The sequence below is a fragment of the Gopherus flavomarginatus genome, chromosome 7 (assembly GCF_025201925.1).
Source record: "Gopherus flavomarginatus isolate rGopFla2 chromosome 7, rGopFla2.mat.asm, whole genome shotgun sequence".
Classification (NCBI taxonomy): domain Eukaryota; kingdom Metazoa; phylum Chordata; order Testudines; family Testudinidae; genus Gopherus; species Gopherus flavomarginatus.
In genome coordinates this window covers 92420831-92440688 of record NC_066623.1, presented here as the reverse complement: position 1 = coordinate 92440688, position 19858 = coordinate 92420831, and the positions used below count along the sequence as shown (strand labels likewise).

General features: G+C 39.8%; 1 protein-coding gene across 3 annotated transcripts in view; it reads left to right on the top strand.

Annotated features, from left to right (window-relative positions):
* Positions 1-11649, top strand: part of ST6GALNAC3 (ST6 N-acetylgalactosaminide alpha-2,6-sialyltransferase 3) — a 331821-nt gene extending 320172 nt beyond the window's left edge. For all 3 annotated transcript variants that reach the window (XM_050961902.1, XM_050961903.1, XM_050961901.1), the window contains exons 4-5: positions 2794-2901; positions 7845-11649. In XM_050961902.1, coding sequence (XP_050817859.1) covers positions 2794-2901; positions 7845-8031 — 295 coding nt within the window. In that variant the 3' untranslated portion in view covers positions 8032-11649. The remainder of the gene's footprint in view (positions 1-2793; positions 2902-7844) is intronic.
* Positions 11650-19858: the final 8209 nt, after the last annotated feature.

Below are 19858 nucleotides of genomic sequence, written 5' to 3'. Positions count from 1 at the left end.
TTTAAGCATGTTAGTCCTATTGGCTCCATTTGAACAATTTGTGCTTAAAGTTAAGCACATGCTTAAATGCCTTGCTGAATCAGGACCTTAGTTAGGAGCATGAATTAAATCCCAATAATTAATATTTCTCTGAAGCCCTAATCCTAGGAGATTGGGCAAAATAAGCTTTTCTATTCCAAGATAAATAGAGCAAATAACTTTTGCTGACCATTGCCTTGTTTTCACATTTTCTGTATTGCTTTAATTAATTTGTAAAAATATGTTTACAGTATCAACACAATTCCATGGTGTTACATTTCATCCAGAACTCCCACTATTTTTAACTGTGTTCCTTCATTAGCCACATATCTTCAGGAAGAAAAAAGAAAAGAAATGTTTTGTTTTGAAGAACATAATCTGTATTCTGTCTCATGCTCCATCTCCCAGGGAAGGTATCTGGGAATTTACTCTGCTATTTTTATTTATCCTGTCAGTGTAGTATATTGATGAGAGGGCTCAAGTCCAGTAGTGTTAAAACAAGACATGAAATATTGATTAATTCTTTTTAAAATTCCTTTTTACTCCTGAGCATAGCAGATTTCAGATGCTACTGTCAATATAGTTCTGTCCAATAAGCCTCCGTTATCAGAAAGGTCCTGATCTTCATAGTGCTCTGATAAATGGTTATTATGATCTTAAATAGTTAGCCCAAGGTTAGTGTGCTTCTGCTGCTAGAGCAGGAAGCTTGTTAGAAACAGTACAGCTCAACATGGCTGATGCTACTCTGTATTAACTGCTTTTGAATACCCACTTCAGTTCCCCATGATTTGGTTGGGAATTATGGAAGGGTTGCATATTTCTCTATAGTAGGCAGTAGGAAAAAATTCTGCCTAGAATAACTTGAGAAACTTGGGGCAGGGTGGAGGTGGGCGAAGATAGATAAAGAGATTTAGAGAGAGTGGAAAAATGAGCCAACATCCAAACCTGGTAACAAAGAGCACTAAGAAAATGCACAAACTACTAGAAGCAATTTACCTGTGGCAGTTGCAGCATGTAGCAGCATTTCGAAGTGTAAAAAGAAATAGGACTGTAGAAAACCAAAAGAAATAATATGCTTTGAAAAGGAATATAAGTGGTTCATAGCTTACATTTCATTGTTAATACAGTGGCTGAAAGGTCATATTTTAAATCATATGTCTGTAAGCCTATTTAACGACAGCACTGATAGCACCATTCCTCTGAGAGAAGAGCAAGTAAAATTTAAGCAGTTTCTGATTATAACTACATCAGTTACCAAAGTACAACACTATTCAGAGCCAGGCTGGTGAACAATTGATAGCTTTCACTTGTCACCCTCCCTTATTTGCACATGGATACATTCTTCAGCACTAGCTTATAATATTATTACACTGATTCTGGCTTCCCTGGTGGTCTTTTTGGTACACAAAGGTAGCTGAATCAGATAAAAGAGAATTTTCTATGCAGTGTAAAGTTGGCAGAAGGGCTCTACACCTCCCCCAACATACAGATAATTTGGGGAGTTCCAGGAGAAGAGGCGGTGTAGCCAAAGCATCTCTTGCCACAGCAAGTCCCTTTGGGAGGGCCTTTGCACCCAAACTTAATTTAGAGCAACCCTTAGACTGCTTTAGGTTGTGATGGAGAACAGACAGGTCTCTGGCTATGCCCAGAATCTACGGGCTACAAAGGTGGCATACAGCCATCTTGCCCCCTCTCCTTCCCCTCACCCCACATCTTCCTGAACTGAGCTCAGTCTTAGGGCTACATTTAGCTAGCTTTGTGACTTGATGTAAACATTTACCACATGGATTTTTTATTATTAATATTTAGTTAATCTCACTAGAACTGAAAGGCACATACATTCTCTAAGAAAAGCTGGACATTAACCAGTTTGTACACAGGGTAGAATTCACAAAGGTATTTAAACGGGAGCTTCGCACCTAAGTGTGTTTGTGAATCCCACCCTTAGTGCCTAGCATATTCCTTTTTATTCTAGATATTAAAGCAACATCTCTTGCTTGCTGTGCTCACATGGGAAGTTCTGTTGATTCCCAATAGTGCTGCTTGTGTGAATAATGTGAACAGGATTTGACCTTTATTAGGAATATATATTTTCTCAAATAGGAGCCATTTGGAAACTGTGCACCAGATCCTTATTTATGTGATTAGTTCTCATTCATGCAAGTGATCCTATTGCTTTCAATGGAACTAGTTGCATGAGTAAAGGTTGCCAAACCAGACCATACACTTTCCTCCCTGATACAAGTATGTCATCTCAGTGAATGACAGAGTTTTGTTTTTCAAAGCAGCTTTTGATTGTACTAGGTGATTGTCAACACAACCTTAAAAGTTGCATTTTGTGTGTAAACTTGCAATATTCATGTAACATTCATGACATTGCAGTGATAGTTCTTTTGTACATGAAGATGTGTGTGTGTGTATAGGTGGGTGCACATCCCTTTTAATTTGACTTCTGGCAGTGATTGTTATCTGTCATCTATTATGCTACATTAATTTGGCTTTCAAACGTACAAATAAATTACTTTCCACCTTAGGGGACAGGAGTTGTTTGACTTCAGATATTTAGCATATGGTTTTTCTTCTCTGGGCCATAGCCTGAGGCTGCAACCTGGAAAGAACGAGAGAACACCTATAACAATTCAAAATAATTGTATATTTTTGACAGATTGTCAAGTTGCTTAATGCCTTTTGGCCCAGGTAACAGTGATATTTCTTTGATAAAGTGTTAGTAATTTCTCATTGCATTTTGTTGTGTTTGGTGTTGTATTTTTACAGAGTCCAGTCAGGTTCATATCTCAGCACTGGGTGGTTTACCTTAATTCTGGCCATGGACGCCTGCTATGGAATTCATGTCTATGGGATGATAAATGACACCTACTGCAAGTAAGATCACAGGAAATTATTTTTATGCATCTACAATTCTGATATCTTGTCCAAAAATTCACAATTCATTTTAATATCATAAATCTGAGAAATGGATTAGGTATCCATTTCCCAGTGTTTTGCATTGATGTTATGCTGTATTGTCAGTGTATTTAGCTCCAATATGATAAAATAAAAAACATTTATCAAACTTTAATGTCAAATGCCATAAGGAATTTTTTTAATCAAAGACTTTCTGCAGCCTTGGAGTTAGCTGGGAAATGGAGAACATTTTTGCTCTTTTGACAAACTGTTCTTGTTTTCACTGCTCAAACATGTCTATATAAGAAATATTAATCTATTAGCTCGCAGAATACCAAATGCTCTTGGAAATGAGGAACTGATTATCTCAGGATAGTTACCTGAAACTATATTACATCACTAAATGAGCAACCTGTCTGAACTTTATTTCTAGGTATATATATGGTCTGCTTGAGTAGCTGGAGGTTTCTCATTGGAAAACAAAACGAGTCCTCCGAGCTTTATCAGGGTACTGTGACATAAATTCCTACCAACAATAGTTGATCTAGCATTGTCATACATCATATTCTATTATCATAAGTGCAACCACCATCTTAAAAATCCAAATAAGATATTTTTAATCTATAGCATAAAGATAGTGGAATATATAATAGACGTGCTGCTTATTCACAAAAGTAGGAAATTCAGTCAAGTGATGTAAAATAATAAAGCAAGCCACATTTTATGTTAGCAGGGCTAGTTCAAGCAAACCTGGAGCCTCTGTAACCATTTAATTGGATGTACAACTTCTACCTGTGCCCACACCCTTGCCATTCTCTCTGCTCCATACCAGACAGCTCAATGCTCATTGACACCAGGACATGGAGAAAGGAGTTAATGCTCCAAACTTGGCTCTTTAAAGTTAGGCGCCTACATAATAGGATGATTTTCAGAACTCACAGCTCCTGGTAAATGACCTAAACAACATTGTGGAAGGTTGCACTCTCAGCCAGCAAGCCCCCTCAGGGCTGGGGATGGCATAACAGCTCTTTCCTGTCTAGAATCCCCTGCCAAAGGTCGATCTGGTTCTGCATTGGTTCACCTCTTCTTGCAACTCAAGCCTCTGGCCAGATCACTTTAAAGTCTCTCCCCTTCCGAAGTAACAGAAGGTACAACTAAAAGTCCAGAAACATCCCAACACAAAAGATCCTTCTGCCCTCTCTTGGGCTGTTACTCAGCCCATCCTTGAAGCTGTCTTGCTCTCAGACCAACCCTGGACTTAGTAGTCCTTACCTTGGCCTTGTACACCCCTTCCTCAGGGTGGCAGGTGCTGGCAGGTGAATGCAGGCTCACTCTCTGCTCTGGGTTCCAGCCCTGGGACCCTGTATTAAGCAACTAGGGCTGCTCTTTCAGACATACTGCTGTTTTCTTGGGCCGCTTCCTACCTCTGAGCCCCTTGCACTGCTTCCATGTAGCCTGTGCTTAACGCAGTCTCTCAGGCCTCTGACTTCTCCCTAGGTTCTTCCAGCTTCTTTTTTCCTCTGCTGGAACACTGACCCCTCAGGACTCCCTCTCAGTACCTTTCTCCCTTTCCAAGGTTCACCACAGCAATTAATGCTGTCCTCAAGCCCTTCTTCTGTCTGCCTGCCTGAAGCCCTTCCTAGAGAGAGGAAACTCCCTATCTTCTCTCTCTTGAGTCCCTCAACAAGACCTCACTTCCTCCTTTTATGAAGAAGACCCAGCTTCTTCCCAGCTGGAGCTAATAACAAATCAAGCCTGACACACCATGCAGATAGTTAATAAGCAGCAGGTTTAAAACAAATGAAAGGAAGTTCTTCTTCACGCAGTGCACAGTCAACTTGTGGAATTCCTTACCTGAGGAGGTTGTGAAGGCTAGGACTATAACAGTGTTTAAAAGAGAACTGGATACATTCATGGTGGTTAAGTCCATAAATGGCTATTAGCCAGGATGGGTAAGGAATGGTGTCCCTAGCCTCTGTTTGTCAGAGGATGGAGATGGATGGCTGGAGAGAGATCACTTGATCATTGCCTGTTAGGTTCACTCTCTCTGGGGCACCTGGCATTAGCCGCTGTCGGTAGACAGATACTGGGCTAGATGGACCTTTAGTCTGACCCAATATGGCCGTTCTTATGTTCTTATGCAGCAAAGTGGGCTAGTTGGCTGTCAGATTCCTGTTAACCTTTGATTCAGCTGTGTAGTAGACACCACATCACGGTCATCCAGACTGAAAGGAGGCGTGGTGTTCTTTGGAAAACATTACAAAGGCCATGAGAAAAGGAGAGACATAGCTCAAGTTTTTTCATAGATTCCAAGGCCGAAGGCACCATTGTGATCATCTAGTTGGACTTCTTGTACAGCACAGGCCATAGAACTTCCTCAAAATAATTCCTAGAGCGGATATTTTAGAAAAATTTACAGTCTTGATTTTAAAATTGTCAGTGATGGGGAATCCACCACAACTCTTAGTAAATTGTTCCAATGGTTCAATATCCTCACATTTCCACCTTAGTTCCAGTCTCAATTTGTCTCGCTTCAACTTCCAGCCATTGGATCATGTTATACCTTTCTTTGCTAGATTACAAAGCCCATTATTAATATTTGTTCCCCATGTAGATACTTATAGACTGTATTCAAGTCACCCTCTTAACCATCTCTTTTTTAAGCTAAATAGATTGAACTCTTTGAGCCTATCACTATAGGGCATATTTTCTAGTCCTTTAATCATTCTTGTGGCTCTTCTCAGAACCCTTTCCAATTTATCAACATCCTTCTTCAGTTGATGACACCAGCACAATATTCCAGTGTAGTCACACCTGTGTCAAATACAGAGGTCAAATAACCTCTGTACTCCTGTTGAAGACTCCCCTGTTTATGCATCTGCGGATCACATTTAGGTCTTTTGGCCACTGCGTCACATTGGAAGCTCATGTTCAGCTAAATATTCACCAGGACCCCCAAATCTTTTTCAGAGTCACTGATTCCTAGGATAGAGTCTCCCATCCCATAAGTATGGCCTAAATTCTTTGTTCCTAGCTGTATGTATTTACATTTAGCCATACAAAATGCATATTATTTGTTTGCACCCAGTTTACCAAGAGATCCAGATCGCCCTGTATCTGTACTGTGACAAAGTTCCTCCTCTACCTTAGTGGGTCCTGCGCTTATTGACAGATTTGCTCACCTCAGTGATCTTCCCCACAGTCTGGATCAACTCCTCCTGTGTCTGATCAGGAGTTGGGAGGTTTGGGGGGAACCCAGGCCCGCCCTGTACTCCAGGTTCCAGCCCAGGACCCTGTGGATTGCAGCTGTCTATAGTGCCTCCTGTAACAGCTGCATGACAGCTACAACTCCCTGAGCTACTTCCCCATGGCCTCCTCCTCACAGCAGGACCTTCCTCCTGGTGTCTGATAACGGTTGTACTCCTTAGTCCTCCAGCAGCACACCCTCTCATTCTCAACTCCTGGTGCCTCTTGCTCCTAGCTCCTCACACGCACTTCCTCTCCTCTGGCTCCTCCTCGTCTGACTGGAGTGAGCTCCTTTTTAAACCCAGGTGCCCTGATTAACCTGCCTTAATTGTCTGAAGGTGATCTAATCAGCCTGTCTGCCTTAATTGGTTCTAGCAGGTTCCTGATTACTCTAGTGCAGCCCCTGCTCTGGTCACTCAGGGAACAGAAAACTGCTCATCCAGTGACCAGTATATTTGCCCTGTACCAGACTCCTGTACCCCACTGGCCTGGGTCTGTCACAGTGCCCTGTCCTCTTCATTATTTATCACTCCACCAATTTTTGTATCATCTGAAAACTTTATCAGTGATGATTTTGTTTTCTTCTAGGTCATTGATTCATTGATAAAAATGTTAGAGCGTAGGACCCAGAACTGATCACTGCAGCACCCCATTGAACACAGACCCACTCAATAACAATTCCCCGTTTACTGTTACATTTTGAGACCTATATGTTAGCCCAGTTTTGAGTCCATTTTATGTGTCCCATATTAATTTTATATCATTCTAGTTTTTAATCAGAATGTTGTGTGGTCCCATGTCAAATGCCAACATAGTGACGTATATTACATCAGTACTATTACCTTTAATAGGCAGCAGGTTTAAACAAACCTGTCCTTAACTCTGCTGGCCATAGAGTTCTCCTTGTGTCACTTTACTTCCCTTATCAATTTTCTATATGTCCTAACTTATGATTTATATTGGTTACTATCACCTTCCCCTTTCTTCTATTTGTTATATATTATGTTTTTATTATTTCTTATAGCTGCCTTCACTTCCACTCTAAACAAAGTTGTCCCCATAGAGCTCAGCCAGTACTCCTTGCTGCACAGCCCTGGCATAGAACCAGTAAACAGCACAGTAACATTTCACCGTGTCCCTGATTGGGTGAGATGGGGTTTCCCTATAGCTGCAGTTCTGGCTGCATTCCCTGATTAGAAGATATTTTGTTTGTTTTAGCTTAATCACTTTCTAAGAACAGCAGAGCAAGAAAGATCCCCCTCCTCTTTTTTTTGCTAATATCAGCAGCCCTGTGCCCTAGTCAGACAACACAAGGGCCTGTTGCAGGCACTAGGACTACACAATGAGAGCCTTCCATTTAGAGATACTGACACATTGAATAACTTTTGCAGTAGGACAACCCAGGGGGAGTGTCCTCTAGGTCCTGACCATAATCCTATACGAACTAGTCAGGCAAGTGTACCTTAAGGACTTGTATTTATTTATTTGATCTATTAAAATGCACACAAACCATACTGTGCATATGCTATAATGGAAAGATTTCTGACACGTTAGCTTTTAATGCAGTCCAGATACAAGACACATGGATGGGATTCCATAGAATACAATTACAGTGTATATAATGGATTTCCTGGAAAATGTGTTAACATGTATCTGTGTTTTGTTTTCTTTCTCAGGTCAGAAGCCTTTCGAAAGGTCCCTTACCATTATTATGAGCCAGGAAGAGATGAATGTGATGAGTACTTTCTGCATGAAAATGCTCCCTATGGGGGTCATAGGTTTATCACAGAAAAGAAAGTATTTGCTAAATGGGCCAAGAAGCACACAATAATATTTACACACCCCAACTGGACACTGTCTTGATATTGGTTCTTTTTTAGTATCATAATATTACGAAAATGCCTCAGTTTACAATGATCTTGCTTACATCTAACAGATTTCTTACACTAGATAAACTAAACTAAACTAAAACTAGATGATAGAGAAGTTGATGGATCAGCTGTTAAGCAAAACTTACCAATCTGTGGAAGGCAGATGAGTTGCTTATTTTATCACTAAGGATTATATACTACATAATGCACTTTACATTTTGACTGCATTTTAATTAAAGACAACAGCCATTTCCAGATAGCAGCGATTTCATATTATATACAAGCATGCCCACAGAGTGGTGGCCCTTAGAAACTTTCCAGTTGCCTTAGGTAATTAAAATGACTATTTGCAGTTAATTAGCCTCAAGATTTGCGGTACTAAAGGTAACTTCCTGTAGGCAAATATAAGGGAAGATAGTAGATTCTGAGGTAACTGTATTTATTTGTCTTACATACAACTGGATAGATTTTAAGGACCACCAATGTGGCAGTGTAAATATACTTTCACATGCATCCACACTCCCTGGCTGTGCTAAAATTAGAGATGAGGTAAATACTGATTCCTGAACTATAGATAACTCCCATGTGCACAGATATTCATAGTTTGAAGACCCATAGGTAACACAAGCTCTGGTTACCTACTTACTTCCATATTGGTTGGCCTCCATCATCTTGAATGATGTAATTCATCTGGACACCATCTCAAATTGTAGTATTTTTGGAGGATGACGATCCAGCATCCACCAACATTAGTTCACTTTTTGGGACGTCACCCTAAATTGTACCTGGTTTTTGAAACAACAGCTCTACAAATGGTGTAAAAACATGATGATGGGGGATTCCTAGGGATACGAGGACAGGACTTGGAGCACAAAACTCCTCTGAGTTCTGATCTCAGTTTTAACACTGAATCCCTTGCAGCCTTGGACAATTTGTTTCACCTTTCTGCCTCAGTTTTTCCACCTTTAAAAATGGGGATAATGCTTATCTACCTCACAAAGGTCTTGTGAGGATTAATTAATGTCCATAAAGTGTTTTGAAGGTGGAAAATGGTATATTAGCATTTATTATTATGGCCTCACCAATGGCACTTGGCATAGCCAACATACAAGAATGTATTTGAGGAAAGTGGCAGCCATGTCAGGATCTGATCCTTCAAAATGCTGTGCCCCTCTTTTTATACTGTGTGTTCTTCCTAATGCTGAGTTCCCTCCACTTTCAGTTAGAGTTGAGAGTTCTTGGCGCCTCACAGGATTATTGCATCAATGGGGTAGCTCTTGAGTTTTTATACTTGCCCATCTCTAATTCAAATACACTGTACAAAGTGAACCATCACTTATTTCAACTGCAGCAGAACCATTTTTAATTTTAAGATAATTCAACTAAACATGTGACTTTTTTACTGTATTTAAATTAATGTTTAAGTCTCTTTCAGTTTGAAACATTTCCTAAGAACGTTTTAGCACCTGGAATGTCAGCTTCAACACTGTAATAACCAATACTGTGAAACTTGAAAGAAGTGTGTGTGGTGCACTCACACTATTAAATAGGAAACTTCGTATGCTTTTATAAATCATGAAAAGAGGAAAGGAAAAACCTATTTTTACATGTTGCAGTGGTGTTATAGCTGTGCTGGTCCCAGGATATATGAGAGACAATTACCTCACCTTTCTTGTCTCTCTATTTTTACATGTAAGTATTTGTATACTGACTGAATTGCCTAATGTATATTTGTATATGTAAATCTATATTTGATATGTCCGGAGCATATGTATTCTTCTTCAACATCATTAAGTGCCACCCTTCTGTAATGAAGAGGAAACACCATTCCCCTTTGTTGTTGAGAGTGATGTCCATGTTTCTTCTTTGTTTCTCTTGGACTATGCCACTGGCTTTTTCCATTGCAGCATCTTCCTGATGGTTTTTAAAATACATGAGCTTTCTCCTCTTATTACCTATTGTGTGCCATAGGTGTGCCTGGTTCGTGGCAGGCAAAACCCTGATAGGCTTTTGGTTAAGGCACTGGACTAAGCCTTCGGTGATTTAGGTTCAGTGTCTGGCTTTGTCACAGGTCACTTGATCTCTCTCTGCCTCAGGTCCCCATTTGCAGAATGACAATTATCACATTTCCTTACCCTGTACTTCATCTTTTTCTTTGACTGCAAGCTTGTCAAGCCAGATACTATCATGCCCAATGTGCCTGTACAGCACCTTGCACAATGGGGCCACAGTCTCAGTTGGGGCCTGTAGGCACTTACATAATATACAAATAATAAAAATAATTATTAAAATGCCTCCTCTCCCAAGAGTTTAAAATCTATTATAGACCAATACAGCAAGGACTGAAAGAAAGCAAGGATGAGGAAAGGGTAATGTAAGGATGAAGGTTGCAGCTGTGAGCCCATGAACTAGATTTGCTATGTTCATACATATCTTGTCAATTTGAATGGATAGATAGAAAGTTAATAAAAGGAGCTGCAGTGAGGGATTTAAAGGAAGAACAAGGGATGCTGGGCACACTGCGCTATGGGGAATGTTCTCTGCTTACGGTACAAGGGCAACATGGGGAAATGTATGAAGTCACTTGTGGGGAAAGGAACCCAAAGGGTGAACATCAGGCGAGACAAAGTGGCAGAATTAAAAGGCTTAATGGGGAAGAAGGGGGTGACTAGTGATGAGATATAGGCAGAAATTGTGCATGTGGGTGAGAGGAGCCTTCATGTGAGAGAAATCTTGCATGATAGGTCGTAGATTCCTCAGATCAGTAGCCTACAATTCTTCTACAATATACGCTTTGGCAAAATGCCCTCCATCCCCTCTCTCAAAAATATCAATTTTTTTCCCACAATAAGGACAGAATAAAGACTGGGTGATCCTTTATCCACATGTGGAAAGGACAATATTTCAATATCATTCCAGCATAAAGGCAAGATAGTTTTAAGATAATTAGAACTTGTTCAGATCAACATAAATCTTTTGTAAAGTGCGTGAAGCCTTATTCTTAAAAATAAACAGTCCAATGCAAATATTTAATACAATTATATAACATCCTCCAAGAGTAATTAGGACATCCCAATCACAAATCCACAAATGGTGTTTTGCATTAATGTAAAAAACGGGAGACCTAAACTGGTTAAAAATTTGCAGTGTGTGTTTACATATAGCGGTTAACACGCATTCTGCTACAGAAGGCCAATCTTTTGTATGTATTCAATTCTGATTTTGCATTCTGTTCAGCATTTACAGTATATTATATGGAAAAAATGTGCAGCATGGCTTAGTGGATACGGCACTGGATCGGGACATAGGAGAGAGAGGGTCTAATCACTGCTGTGCTATTGGCTGGATGTATGACCTTAGGCTAGTCACCAGTCTATGCCTCAGTTTCCTCATCTGGAAAAGGAGGATCATGATACTGACCTTTATACAGCAATTTGAGATCTACTGATGACAAGTGCCATGTAAGAACCAGGTGGTATTATTTCTTTATTGACTATAGAGTTTCTATGGAAATGTTCACTGACATTCCCCTATTCCTGTACAAATGGGAACTAAGACAAAGCATTTCAGTGTGTTCTTAGGTGCATTGCTGAATAGGGATAGAGTTAAAAACAAGTCATGCATGTGCTTTGCTCATTAGGAATGAACTGCTAAATTGGGGCCTAAATGGGGGAGTTTGGAGAGCCTATGCTACCAATCAGTTTCTCCCTAAAAATTATTACTATTTTCTCTGCTATCATTGGAAAATATACCACAAATGTTTTTAATTTGTATTTTAAAAAAAACTTTTCTAAAGAGGAAATTATTCTAAAGTCAATGGAATCTATTGTAGCTCTTTATGGAATATTTACATACTGTATAGAATGGCTCATCAGACTTTATCATGTGCAATGCCCAGTTAGATAAATACATCTCTAGCAGCAGCTAAATGTGTAGCAGAATTGCAAACCTGATTAGATTGTAGTTGTCTCAAAGCAAACTTGAAAGTGTTGCTACCTGTTTGTAGTAGGATCCTTGAATTTGCAAGTTGAGAAAAACCACACTGAAACCACATTAGAAACATTGCATCAAGCTTCATGCACACCAGAGTAAATGAACATCACTTCCTTTATTTAAATTAGCCTGTCTTTCATATAAACTAAGTGCAATTTTTCATTATTTTTATTATATGGGTAAGGAACTGTGACCATTGTGTTAAAGATGATTGTGTTAGAAATCAGCACTGCAGTATGGAAGAAAGAATTTTGTTTTGTGACTATGTTAAGAGACCTTGATTATTTACCTTCTGAGAGCAGTTAGGACAGCAGTGCAGAAACATTTATTCTTTTAAATAAGGACTACCACAAATTACTTGACCTTAATTAGACACTATTTGCTTGCTTTATTTGAGGACCCCTATTTTAATCAACTGCTCGTGTGAGTAAAGAAAGTAAGCAGTTGACCTGTAGACTTCAAATAGTTCTCCTAGTTATATTTGGTAGAATGATATTCACAAATAATTTGGCAACGTTTTTGCCATCTGTCATTAAATACGTGAAACACAAATATTTGTATCTTAATTCAGTCAGCTGTTAAATAGTTAAATATTTGTCAAATGTATTATTTGTGAATAATTTTTATTCGTGTCAAATAAGTAAATTTGCATTCATTGTCTGACCAGCTATAGTCCTAACTTAGATAAAAGGTTAAAATATAGAACCCATTTATTTTGCTTACTTTCTGTGTGGTCTGTAGAGCTGGTTAACAGTTTTCAAAAATGTTAACATTGTCTTGGAAAAACTTGGGGCAGATATTTTCACAAAATGTTTTCCATTTTTATCCATCTCTAGTTGCATGTTACATAGCTACAGGTATGTAAACTTTGATACATTTAGATGATGATGTAATTGCATATGATGTTGTGTGTCAAGCTGAATAATGTTTTCCAGTCAGTCTCTGGAAATTGGCCCTGACCTGCTCACTCCTCCCCTCCCACCTGCAAAGGCTCCAACTCTACTGCTTGCAGAGGAGTTGGTTCTGTAGAGGCAGCTGAGCCCCTCTCCCAGGTAGGATGAGGAGATATGCACACAGAGGGCTCCATATGCAGACAGATCCAAAGGGGGTGGTCCAGGTTCTTTGTTTAAGTGCCTGACTTGCGTATCTTCTTCATATGTTCAGGATCTAACTGATTTCCAGATTTGGGGTTGGAAAGGAATTTCCCCCCAGGTAGGGTGTGGATCATCTGCTGGGATTATCTGGGCATGACTCACCTAATGAGTTCATGGCCATTGCCACTGGTGACACCTCAGTCTCTCATGTTCTCTGTCTGAGACGCAAAACAGTTTATGCTCCTGAGGACTCAAATGCTTTAATTTAACTGATGCCATTGGGCTCAGCATAGGGAATTTGCATGAAATGTAATGGCCTGTGTTATACAGGAGGTCAGACTAGATGATCTAATGGTCCCTTCTGGCCTTTAACTCTTCGAAACTTATGAAACTCTGAAAGGTCATAACAGACTGAAGGAGTTTGAGCAGGAGCAGACTGTATTCAGGAGAGGTCATTTTAGCTACCACTTCAATATTCACAGAGTGCTCATTGCTATGGTATAGGCCCTGGGTAGTCACTGAGGTCCCAATCCAAAGCCCACTGATGTTGATGGAGGTATCTCCAATTACTTCAATGGGCTTTGAATCAGCCACAGAACGCCCATCACTATAAAATCTTGGCAGTCAGATGAACTGAGGTAAGCAGTCTTGTGTAGCAAGCACCAGGTGTACTATTGTATTGTATAAATAGTAATAATAATGTCAAGGGAGAGCAAGTTCAGCACTGTTGGGGCTGTCCCAAGCAATGCTCTATCACCAGAGGTACAATGCCGGAACCCGTCTCAGGACAGCTGAGGTCAGAGCACAGATGCTTACCCAGAAAATATGTCAAATAAAGCAAAGAACATTCCACCTTGAATTATGAATGTTTATTGCCCTGAGAAGATGGAAAAACAGAGGCACTTTACACATTCGTGCTTGGGTTTGGTTGCAGATCATCTCTGACTGTATTTCAGAAATAGCATATGCCTCTAGTGATGCTCGAGCTAGTCTAGTACTTGTTTTTGATGAACCTTAGAGTAATCACAAGAGTAAAATTCCATGTCAGTTTCCAAAGCATCAGTTTAGAGCTGTCCTTGGGCAATGTTACATATCGAGCACAACAAATAGTTGTGGGTTTTGTTGTTGTTTCCTGACGTGGCATGGTTAGCTCTTTTGAGCAGAACGTGTTCAATTTTCAGCAGATGTGTCTCTTTCTGTTCCTTTATTCTTTGGAGGATACAGAGAAATGTGACTTAAACATGCAGAGGTGAAGGATGCCTTGGTGAATAAATAGCCAAAATCCAAATGTAGCTTCTTGAGTACTGATGTGTTTCTGTGCAAAGCTTCAGGAAACAACATGTTGTTTGTTTACGCCGTATTACATAACCCACAGAATATTCATGTCCATGGACTGGATTGGTGCGCCCATGGTGAAATCTGCAAGAGGAGACTAATAGGGGGAGGAATGAAATCTTTCCCCATAAGATCTGTCCAAAATAGGGATTCCCAGGAGGCCAGGGCCATCTGCTTGGTGTCCCAGCCCTCACTGCCAGCTTTGGCTCCCAAAAGTGCCCTGCTCCCACAGCTCCATTAGATTATATGCATCCTCCACCCCAAACAGGGCAGTTCATGACCTGCTTGTAGCCTGCCAAATTCTTTCCCCTTCCCCTCCCCCACAGAACCTGTTTCCACAGAGCATCATTTGAAGACTCTTGGGAAGAGGAACCCTCATCCCCTTTAGCACTTGGAGATATAGTGTCATAATCTAGCCCCAGGTATGAGTGGTGTGAGTGTCCAGGTCTTGGAGGAGGGGGCAGTTCAGCTGAAATGCCATTGAGTTGTGTTATTGTCAGTATGTTTTAAGCTTAACTCACTTGCAAAGGGTAATGAGTTCATGGACCCTTCCAACATTTGATTTTGAATGTATCTCTGACTGCTATTATAATAAGTCCTGTAGAAATGAGAGTGTTAGTATGTTAATATGATCTAGTACCATTCTGATTTACCGGCTCTAAAGAAATTGTAACTTGAACTAATGCATGTTCTTACCATGTAGTATGCATGATAGCATGTTATGTATTATTTTATTCTCATGCGTAATAGATAATGGAAGTTATGTGCATATTGTAAGCAATAGTAGCTCTTTCTCTTTAATATTGTATGATGTTGAGTTGTAGTGCTTTGCTTCAGTGCCATTAGCAGACTGTGGCATATAAACTAGTGAAGCCAGTCAGGAAACGTTTACTAAACTTGACATTTTTCACTTGAATATCAGACATAGTTAAACATGTTTTTGTGAACCTACCCTGGGGCTCAGCTATCATTTCTGTGCCCTGTTATAAGGAAAGCCCACATTTGGGTATAACCTCAGGAATGACTTTCTTGACACAGACTGTGTCAAATACATTACGTAGTTAGGGCAACATTTTACAAATGTTTGACTCCCATGCAAGTACCTTAGTTTTTGCATGATTTCTGTACGTGGCTGGATGAATGTAGTAGCTGCACAGTTTGTTCGTGTTGAAATTCCTGACACTAACATTTCTGAGGCTGGGGAAATTTTTTCCTATGCTGACTGCTCTCACGGCCTCCCATCTGTCCCTGTGCACGTGCAGTTGATATCACAAGAAGGATTTTTCCAGGTATTACCAAATCAGAATGAGGAAAATCAATATTTCTTAGAGCGAGAACTTCTGTTCACCTCATTTAGCAACACAATCTTTTGGCTAAACAGAAGCTCCAGTGTTGCGTCTTTCCTCCATACTTCTTGGCCTAGGCTCATTCCTTTCATAACTCTGCCCTTTTCGGATCTGAACCCTCTCAGGTAATATAAGCTGAGGGGTCTCAGCACCTAACAGGACCATGCCCTAAATTTGCTCCACAAGTTAGAAATGTGATGCAGTAGAGTATAATCCAGCATGTGCCCAATATGGAAAGTGCCTGTCTTGATCAGATTAATTTTTGTTTCATTTATTCAAAATAGGCATTTTATTGTGTACATACTTGTTACTAATATTGCTCTGCTAATGCGTCCATTGTTTTAATATAGTATATAATGCACATCTTCCTGTTCATCTTTTTGCAGGGGCAATTTTTGTTCTTCTCCTTGAATACCCATAGGTTCCTGTATATATGTGAGTGTGGTGGGTGTGTATACATGATATACAAGCATTCTCCTGTTTTTATGAAGTTGCTATTACATATTACTAAAATGAATTTAATTAGACATTTCATATATTATTACATTTCTTTCTTATTTGCTTTTTTTAGTGCTAGATTTAAGAGTCTTTTGTACTGTTAAAATTTATTTGAGATATTTTGCATTTTGTCAGTTTTCCTACTGTGTGCTACTTACTTTTCACTCCCATTTGGATTATTTTTATGTACTTTCTCTGTATTTGCAAAATTGTGCCTGGGATATTTTAAAGTCTGAACAATAAATGTGTACAATTTCCAGTCTCTGTTAGAGAATATTTTTATGTTACATCATTTGTGCACATCCTTGTGCCAGACAAATATTATTTATTTATACACAGCTGCAAATGTACATGGTAGTTCACAAAACACACACCAAACCCCAAAGTCCCTGCCCCACAAAAAGTGTACTATTTGCTTCGGACAAGTGATACATGGATTGTGCTTGAATTATTACTGTTATTAGAAGATATTGGTATCTGATGACATTACATAAATACGGCTCTGATCCTGCAAACACTCACATGTGCTTAACTTTAAGTATGTGGGCAGTACTATTCACTTCAGTGGGTCTACTTTTGGGAGTAAAATTAAGCAGCTGTGTAAGTGTTTGCAGTATTGGGACCTAAATAGGCACATTAGTTCCCTCCAGTAACGAGTGCATAGCTCCCATCCACTCTCCCACAGAGTGAAGTCACTTAAGAAGTGAGTGGATATGAAGGAGGTAAGAGAGGGTGTTCAGCACTCAGAAAGAGAGAGAGCACTCCAAACATAGAGGGTTGTTTGAAAACTCATGTTTGATGAAAACAGGTGAGTATTTATTCTTTTATTGCGCAACTAGTAGAGTCATTGATGTCCAACATGCTTCAGTATACACAATTTCACTTGACATGACTTGTCCATTAGCTAAGCACATATAGACCAACTGGGCTTGTGAGAAGATTCCAGCTTTCAGATGTGATAAATAATACAGCCTTTATATCAGTAATTTAGGCCCAGATTCTGGTACCTGATCTGACCTGTGGAAAACAGGAGTGCTGGATAAAAGGACATGTTTCCTATCCCTTGCTGTGGCATGCTGACTGTGGTGTCAAGAAGACAGAAGAGTGGGATTTCTGTGGTAAAATGACAATTAAATATAGGAAAGAAATGGCATTCCTAGGCTGAGCTCTGAGGGTCTTTCAAACTTCATACAGATGTATCCTGCCAAGGGACTTGTTAAGAATTTGTGTGTTATTTTTCAAACATACTCACTGGATACACATTAATGTTCCCTTCAGAGCCATTAGAGCGTGAGCTGCACATGCATACTAATAACATGATGAAATATGGATTCATTTAATCCCCTTTGTCCATACAGCTCCGTTAATGTTGTGGGTTATTTTTGATCTGTGTTCACACTCAACTGCTGTGGCCTAGTGTATGAATGCGAATTCATTCAATTATGCATTGTGGATCCGCAGGTGGTTATGTAATAAAATCTAATTATTGAAATATTTTAATGTAATGATAAAAACAAGAGCCTTGATGCATGCACAGTGGTTCATTCACATATTAAAACAGACACTTCGGGCCATTTCTGAGCACATCTGTGCTCTACATGAGCTTAGCCCACAGTCACATTATGACCTAAGGCCCGGATCCCACAAGCAGCTTCATGCAAGCAGACCCTTGTACTCTGACACAGTCCCATTTGACAGGAGTCTGCCTGCAGCTTTGCAGGATTGAAGCCAAAAATTTAAATATTGATTTATCTACAGGAAGATCTATTTTTTTAAAAAAAATCCGAATCTCTCATTAGACCAACTTGTTAATATTTGAAAGTGCTTTGAGAAAGAAAAAAATATCTTTATATTTTATTTTTATGCTGATTATTTTAGTTCAATTTAGTCATTTTGGCTTAGTTTGCAGCAAGGGAGATTTATGGTAGATGTTATGAAAATATTTCTAACTATAAGGATAGTTAAACTGAACCAGGTTACCTAGGCTGGTTGTAGAATCTCCATTGTTGGAGGTTTTTAAGAATAGGTTGGAAAAACACTTGTCAGGCTGGTCTAGGTATATTTAATCCTGCTTCAGCTCAGTGAGGTGACTTCTTGAGGTTCCCTCTAATCCCACATTTCTATGATTTCTGTGTGATTTTTTAATCTTGTGTTAAATTACAGGAGTACCAACAAGTGTCTGGCATCTGAAAACATCTAAACCTTGCAAAGGCCAGTCCAGACTATGACTCTATACTTCTCCCAATGCTTCACAATTTAACCTTCCATTTTAAAAAGAGAAGCAAAGTTGCCAACTTCAAACTGGATTCTGAGAGTTTCAGAGGAGCTGAGTCAAGTCACATACTCAGTTTCCATTTAGTCAGACTGGGGCACCCAATTCCCCACAGCTCCTTTGAAAATCTCAGTTTATATGCCTAATGTTAGGCTCTTAATGCATATAAAGGCTCTGAATTTTCAGACTGGTTACAAAAACCATTGCCAGTCCATCTGCAGAGGGGCACTTCTGTTGCTAACTGCAGGAGCTGATGATTTTCAGAGTCTTGATTGACCAGGCTGTCCAAGAGCCATAAAAAAAAATCTGCTGAGCGATACTTTGACAAAGCTATAGTGGACTCTTTTGTGTCCAATGCGGCCATAGTGTAAGGATTCAAAACATCCCTACAAAGTGATTGATCATCGTCAGTACAAGACTTGTACCCCTGTGGCTCTAGTCATTTCTCTCCTACATCAGTTGTCACAAATCATCCAAAAGCCAAGGTGACCTCTAAGAATAAAAGTGAGGAAGAGAATGCCTTAAAGTAACCCTCGTGAACATCAAAGACAGAGGACAGCTGTAAAGTTCTACCAACCCATTAATAGTGTGTCTTGTGAGAAACAACATTCTCCCTCAGGCACCTCTGGAAAAAAATCACTCCAGTTTTATTAACCTCCAGGGCTCTTGCCAGGAGAGTTCTGTCCCCACTTCAGTGCACAGGAGGTGTAAGGGTCTGTGTATGACACAACATAGAAGATTTCCCCAGTTTTTCAGTTACAATGAAAAGTCCTTAAGCCATGATTATGATCCCATCAGCACCATCACCATTGCTTGGTCTATAGTGTACTACACTATATGGCAGAAGCCTCATGGAGCAAAGATAGCACGTGTATGTCTACACAAGCTGGGAAACACCTTCCAGTTGCTGTGTAGACATAGTGACGGTGACTGAACTTTAGCCGGACTGCTCTTGAATGTCTGTATTTCATCAGCCCAGGCCCTTCAGGTTTATTTCTTTCAGCTAAGGCATCCATTTAGTCTCCAACTATTTTCTATATATATCATCACACCTGAGAGACAGATGCCTGACGGTTGACACTGCCTTGTTCCGATGCTCTACAAGTTGCACTCTCCATCTTCTCAGTGATTTTTGACTGGTGAAAGGCACGTAATATATGGTGGTGTCATCTGTCCTGAAACCTGGTGGTTTCCTTGCCTGACCATAGCTCTGCTTAATTGGGAACAGAACTATGTTAATGTGTTTGTATCCCCATCTCGTGTAGAAAATGAAAATAGGTG